This window comes from Folsomia candida, unplaced genomic scaffold, assembly GCF_002217175.1.
Source record: "Folsomia candida strain VU population unplaced genomic scaffold, ASM221717v1 Fcan01_Sc036, whole genome shotgun sequence".
NCBI classification, from domain to species: Eukaryota; Metazoa; Arthropoda; class Collembola; order Entomobryomorpha; family Isotomidae; genus Folsomia; species Folsomia candida.
The window spans coordinates 622,531-630,143 of record NW_019091228.1 but is presented as its reverse complement, the minus strand read 5'-3'; the positions used below and the strand labels follow the sequence as shown (position 1 = coordinate 630,143).

At 42.0% G+C, this 7,613-nt stretch overlaps 1 protein-coding gene across 1 annotated transcript; it reads left to right on the top strand.

Moving 5' to 3' along the window:
- The first annotated feature begins 1,050 nt into the window (after positions 1-1,050).
- LOC110860930 lies at positions 1,051-6,183 on the top strand. Its single transcript, XM_022110044.1, has one exon. It carries the CDS (start codon positions 1,051-1,053, stop codon positions 6,181-6,183), a length of 5,133 nt encoding a protein of 1,710 aa, XP_021965736.1.
- Positions 6,184-7,613: the final 1,430 nt, after the last annotated feature.

The window sequence follows — 7,613 nt, the reverse complement described above, 5'->3', positions numbered from 1 at the left end:
TGTTTTTTTAACGAAATTTATGAATGATACGTGAATAATGTCTAGTGTAATGTAATATGATATGTAGTTTAGTCACCGGTGACGGCACCAATGTCACCGCACCGGTGTCTCGTAGTAGTTACTAAACGTGATCGGACTTTATAAAATAAGTCAAGAACATAAAAATTACCTTAAATACGATGTCTGTGAATATCCTTAATTTACTCAATGTGTTCCCTATAAACCTGGGCACCAGTCCAACAACGCTTTTTCCACACCAAAAATAACCCTTGACACATTTCAAGGGTGGTTTTTGTCCACTCCCTTTGCACAAGTTTCCAGAACCCATAAATTTTTGCTTGGACCTATGCTATACATTTTTTTCCAATTGAACAAATCCGAAAAAGTCCAAGTGAAATATAGCGGGTGACTTGACCATAATCAGGGTATTTTTGGTAATTTTTGTGGATCGCCTGGCCTTAAGGTCTTCTGCGTATCACTGTCTGTAGAGGGCGGTATGAGACGACGTCTTGAAGTGGTTGTTAAGTAGCTTGTATAATATTTCATATGACTCTTTCCATGCAATTGTATTGTAACTAAAACTCATATCCTATGTAAATGCTCAAGGTCATTCCACTCAAACAGCTACTTATTCTTCCGTATTCTCAACTACTTACTCACTCTCAGTCAGTCACCCATTTGAACCACTTCTTCTTCTTGCTATCCTAAATTCAAAGTCATTTTTAAATAGAAACTAAATTCCCAAATTGTAAACTAAGTAATAATTTCTGACAATTAAAACCTTTATGACTGCTCAATTCAAATTAAATCTTCTGTGCTCGTTTTAAATACACTTATTCGACATCACCAAATTCAAGAAACAAAATTCAACACATTTCATAAGCCACAAACTAACATTTTTTGGTCTCGCGAACCGGATCGGCATTGTCATCGCCGGCATTTATTGCTAGTGTCAATTTGCAATAAGTGTAAGGGAACTATCTAGTGACAGTTGTGAAAAGTGTTGAACTCGTTTTATAGTGTTTTTGTGTGTGAATTCGCTAAGTTAAAATGGCGAAGGACATGAGCACACTTGAGAGGATGAGAGGAGGGCATAAGGGTTGTCTAACCAAGATCCAAGCGACGATAGCCAAGCATGAAAACAGTTCAAAACTTCTCTCAGTGGACGAAGCCAAAGGACTTCTCAAAAGCGTGGAAACTTTGGAGAGCAAGGCAAGAGACATAGCGGACGACATATTTTCATTGTGTACCACTGACGACCTGATGAAGAAGGCAGTGGAGGAAGCGGATGATCTCGACATGAGGATCATTGAGACATTGGGACGACTGCAGGTCATCTTGAGATCCTATCCTGACACAAGCGGCAGCGCAGCGATCCACAAGGACACGGTCAAGCTCCCACGGATGGAACTTCCAGATTTCGACGGCAAGTACGAAAATTGGCAAAGTTTTCAAGATCTCTTCATAGCAAGTATTGACAACAACAAAGCGCTATCGGGCGCGCAGAAGTTGCAATACCTTAAAGTGTGTGTTAAGGGCGACGCCTTCAATCTCATCAAATCTTTCTCCATCACCCACTCTCACTTCAGGGAGGCGTGGAGTTTGCTTGTCGACAGATATGACAACAAACGGGAAATTACTCAAGCATTAGTCAATCAGATTTTCAGCCAACCTCATCTCAAACAAGAATCTGCATCAAGTCTGCAGCAATTGTTGGATGTCACAATGGAAAGCATGAGATCCCTTCGTGTGTTAGGTCGGCCCGTGGACGAATGGGACGATCTCATCGTGTTCATCGTGACGGATAGGATGGACTCAGCGACGCGGCGTGAATGGGCAATGTCACTAACCGGCACTGATCCACCGTCACTCAAGGAATTACAAGAATTCCTTGAGAAGCACATCAGAGGACTTCAATCCCAAGGAGGCAAGTCATCATCATCATCATCAGGGGAACGGCGACAATCGTCTTCTCAATCTCATCATGGTTCGGGGGAACGGCGACACTCGTCTTCTCATTCCCATCATGTTTCGGCCACAGCAGCCAATGGAATATCGTGTCACAATTGTAAGCAATCACATTATCTTTACCAATGCCAACCATTTCGCACTTTGTCACCGGAGGAAAGGTCAGTCAAAGTCAGCAACTGGTCGCTTTGTCGTAATTGTTTCAAGTCCAATCATATTGCAAAAGACTGTCCAAGTAATCATTCATGTAAGAAATGCAACAAACGCCACAATACTCTACTTCACTTCGAATCAAGACGCGCAGCAACGCCACAATCGGAATCATCATCATCTCACATCAACACCCAAGGAAGTCATGATCAATTAACATTAATGAAAACTGCATTAGTTAATGTTGAAGATAAGGCAGGTAATCAATTTACTTGTAGGGCGTTTTTAGATGACGGCTCAGAATCAAGCTTCATCACGGAGAGCTGTGCCACGAGTCTTGGTTTGACTCGTCAGAGGACAAATGTCAAGATTACTGGATTATCGTCGTCGTGCGTGGGGTCATCCAAGTTCAAGGTAAACCTCAATCTGTCCTCATTATCACAAGGATCAAGTATCAGTGTGGATGCATTGATCGTGCCAAGAGTTACAGCACCAATGCCCAAATTACCAATCAACATCTCATCATTTTCATATCTACGTGGTCTCAAACTGGCAGACCCTAAATTCAATGAACCCAGGCAAGTGGACATTTTACTTGGAGCTGACGTGGTGGCATCCATTATCAGACCAGGATTGAAAAATGGCCCAAAGAATACTCCCATTGCACAGAACACTCTACTTGGATGGGTGTTATCTGGTCGCACATTAGTCAAATCAACGGATTCAGCCGAAGTCACCGTCCTTCACAACAGTTTGGAGGAGGTCATTCAGCGCTTCTGGGAAGTGGAAGAGCTACCGAGTCAGCGTCACTTCACTCAAGAGGAGAAGGAATGTGAACAGCACTTCGTCGCCAACCACAAACGAGATATCATTACAGGTCAATATACAGTCAAATTACCATTCAACAACAATTTAACTAATTTGGGGCTCTCTAGAGAACACGCTTTGCGAAGGTTAATGTCTTTGGAGAGGCGTTTCCAGAAATTTCCAGGTTACAAGGACGAGTATGTAAAATTCATGCGAGATTATAGCTCCCTTGGCCATATGATGCAGATTCCTCCAGATAAGATCAACCACAACCGAGGATTTTATCTTCCACATCACTTCGTACTTAAGGAGAACAGCAGCACTACTAAGTTGAGGGTGGTGTTTGATGGCTCCGCAAGGTCAACAACCGGAATCTCACTAAATGCAGCATTGATGGTAGGTCCTACTATTCAGGATGACTTATGCACAATTCTCATGAGATTTAGGATGAAGCCAATCGCCCTGAAGGCCGACATCGCAAAAATGTACAGGCAGTTCAAGGTGGCTGAGGAGGATTGGGATTTCCAAAAGATTCTTTGGAGAGAATCACCATCAGAACCAATTAAGGAATATTGGTTGTTAACTGTGACGTATGGAACCGCACCTGCACCGTATTTGGCTACCCGTTCACTACAACAATTAGCACAGGACGAGGCAAGTAATTATCCCATTGCATCAAAGATTCTGCTCAAGGATATGTATGTAGATGACCTTCTCGGTGGAGCAAGCAATGTGGGGCAAGCAATAATTGTTGAAAAACAACTAGTGGACCTCGTGGCGAAAGGTGGCATGCAAATTAGGAAATGGATGACAAACAACCCCACCGTTCTTCAGTCCATTCCCCCAGAACTAAGGGAAAGTAGCGACACATTGGATTTGGACAGCACTGCATCATTTCCCACTCTCGGCATTGAATGGAAACCCTCATCAGATGTTTTTACTTTCTCCGTTCAGCCCTCACAACACATCGTCAAGATCACAAAACGACAACTTCTCTCAGAGTTAACAAAGGTTTTCGATCCACTCGGATTTCTGTCACCAGTCACTATCAACGCAAAGGTCATGTTCCAGCAATTATGGAAAGACAACGTTAGTTGGGACGACGAGCTCTGTCCTCAAATTCAAGCAACCTGGCTACAATATCAACAAGACTTAGCAAGCATTAAACAACTGCAAATTCCAAGATGTGTTACCACCGGCACTGTTGGAGTAACTCACCAAATCCATGGGTTTTCTGACGCCTCAGAGAAAGCCTATTCAGCCGTCGTCTACCTGCGGACTGAAGGGGAAGATGGTAACATAACAGTAAGATTTATTGCTGCCAAAACCAGGGTGGCGCCGGTAAAACAATTATCTATTCCAAGGTTGGAGTTGTGTGGAGCGGTCATTTTAAGTGAATTGATTCAAGGCATTATGCAGGCTTGTAATCTCTCATGCTCAGTTACAGCCTGGACAGACTCAACATTGGTCCTCGGTTGGCTCAAGGCATTTCCTGGCAAGTGGAAAAGATTCGTCGCCAATCGCGTGGCGAAAATCCAAGAAGAAACCCCCTACAATTTGTGGCGATACGTTCGGAGCGAGGACAATCCTGCCGACTGCGCCTCAAGAGGAATATCCACGCCAGATCTCATCAATCATCATTTGTGGTGGACTGGTCCTCACTGGTTACAAAGTAGTACATTCCCATCTCCACATCCGGCAGAGTTCTCAGCGGAAGTGGACAGAGAAGAAAGGCCCATCAAGACGACGACACTTCATTCAACTATCTCTGACTCAATAATAACAAGGTATTCTTCTTTATCAAGACTGGTCAAGATTACGGGATATATCAATCGATTCATCTACAATATGCGAAGAAAGAACAAACACGAGCGAAAGTGTGGTCCATTCTATCCCCAAGAGTTAGAAGATGCATTATCCTCACTTGTCAAAATTGTGCAAAATCAGGAATTCTACAACGAAGTCAAATGTTTGGAGAGAAGACATGCACTACCAACGAAGAGCAAATTAATTCAACTTCATCCATTTCTAGACCAAGGTGGCATTCTTCGAGTGGGTGGTCGCCTCCAACATTCCCATGTGCATGAGGAGCAGAAACATCCCATAATTCTCCCTCATAATCATCATTTGACAACAATTGTCATTCGACAGTGTCATCATGACACATTACATGGTGGTCACAAGTTAGTCCTATCCACACTTCTTAAAAAATTCTGGATTCTACGAGGAAGAGACACCATCCGTCACATCATCCGAAAATGTGTCATCTGCAGACGTCACAAAGCCAATTTAGCACAACAATTAATGGGGAGTTTGCCATCAACTCGGGTAACTGTTGGTAGACCTTTCCTCAATTCTGGAGTGGATTTCGCTGGCCCCTACCAAATCCTAAAATGCAAGGGAAAGGGAGCGAGGTCATTTAAATGCTATTTTGCTATATTCGTTTGTTTCAGTACAAAGGCCGTTCACCTGGAGTATGTGACAGATCTTACCACTGAAGCGTTCATTGCTTGCTATAAGAGATTCACAGCAAGACGAGGCATCCCAGCAATTATGTATAGTGATTGCGGGACCAATTTTGTGGGAGCAGAGAAGGAACTCGCAGCCAGCATCCAATCTGCAGAGTACAATCATGTGGTGGCGAACAAGTTGTCACCTCTCGGAACATTGTGGAAATTCAACCCACCCGCAGCACCACATCAAGGAGGACTTTGGGAGGCAGGCGTGAAATCTGTGAAATTGCATCTTCGTCGTGTCATTGGCCAAAGCAACATAACACTGGAGGAGTTCGGAACTCTTCTCTGCTGCGTGGAAGGAATTTTGAATTCTCGACCCTTGTGTGCACTGTCAACCAGCCTTGACGATCTCGACGCGTTGACCCCAGCGCATTTCCTCATCGGAGGTCCTATCAATTCAGTACCAGAACCAAACTTGCAAGAAATCAAAATCAACAGATTGTCCAGATGGCAAAGGGTCCAGCAAATCTCTCAACATTTTTGGAAACGATGGCAGAATGAGTATTTGTCCACCCTTCAACAACGGTTCAAGTGGACACAGAAGCGAGCCAATTTTAAGAAGGATGATTTGGTCTTGGTCCATGATCAACAATTGCCCCCCGCTAAATGGAAACTCGGTCGAATCATTGATGTCCATCCAGGAGCAGATTCATTGGTTCGAGTCGTCACAATTCGTACAAAGTCCGGAGACTACAAACGTCCTATTGCTAAGCTGAGTCCTTTATTACCATGTTCTGATTAATTTTCATTTGAAAGGACTCAATTTTCTCTTTCTAAAGTCATTTTTATTTTTCATGTAGACACGATGACACCACCAGTGATTCCGACAACTCAACCGTGGTTCCTCAACCCCCATCCCCACACGGCGCGGTCTTAACAAGCCAAACAGTTCGTGTTCCCGTGTGAATGTGTTTTTTTATGGGCGTGAGATGAAATATGCTCAAACAGTTCCATTTTAGTGTGTGTCAAGAGAGGAATCATGTTGTAGTCTACGATGATCTGTTTATGTCATTGTATTTTCTTTTATGATTTGATTTTTGTAATGTAATCACATTTTGACCTATTCATTGTTCTTAATTTCAATTATCCTTTCATTTTCATTTCTCTAAATCTTTGTAATTAAATATTACAACGTGGGCGGTGTTAAGTAGCTTGTATAATATTTCATATGACTCTTTCCATGCAATTGTATTGTAACTAAAACTCATATCCTACTATGTAAATGCTCAAGGTCATTCCACTCAAACAGCTACTTATTCTTCCGTATTCTCAACTACTTACTCACTCTCAGTCAGTCACCCATTTGAACCACTTCTTCTTCTTGCTATCCTAAATTAAAAGTCATTTTTAAATAGAAACTAAATTCCCAAATTGTAAACTAAGTAATAATTTCTGACAATTAAAACCTTTATGACTGCTCAATTCAAATTAAATCTTCTGTGCTCGTTTTAAATACACTTATTCGACATCACCAAATTCAAGAAACAAAATTCAACACATTTCATAAGCCACAAACTAACAGTGGTGATCACCAACATTGCCATAGTCTGTGGGAAAGAGTTTTGCAATTCTTATCCCAAAAGTTGTTTTATATTATCACATGGATAACTGACAGAAGTTTTCTTCGTGTTTGGGAGGAGTTTGAATAAAATTATGACCCCACTGCCTGTTATAGTGCTCACCACCATAATCTTTTCAGAAAACTTTCTCTCTTAGGGCTGACATACTTCTCAGCCTCCTCCTGACCCTAGGTTTAGCATATTTTCCTAACCCTTTATCAGTCTTGGACATAAGACCACCCTCGTGTATTGTGATAACAAATTAAGATATTACATCTGCCAAGTGGTCCTTATACAGGCGCCTACGGGTGGGCGTCAGATTTGCTTTTTGTGTGTCTTTGAGTACGTGAACAGACCACTTCCGATGAATTTTCTTTGTTCAATTTTGTTTATATAATTCAGTTTACATGTTATTTTGACAAGTTGACCTGTTTTATGATGCTTCGTTGGCGAGGTGAATTTTCTTGTGCGTCAAACCATTTATTATGTGGGTTACCGTTTTTGAGGCTTTTTAAGAAGACTGATTTTTTGGAGGTCAATGAAGTCCAGAATTTTTCTTTTTTTATTTAATTATTAGATCATGTATAATGTTATGAATTTAGCCCAAAGATAA

Coding starts and splice junctions, on each gene's coding strand:
- LOC110860930 (XM_022110044.1), top strand. CDS start 1,051: ATGGCGAAGGACATGAGCACACTTGAGAGGATGAGAGGAGGGCATAAG.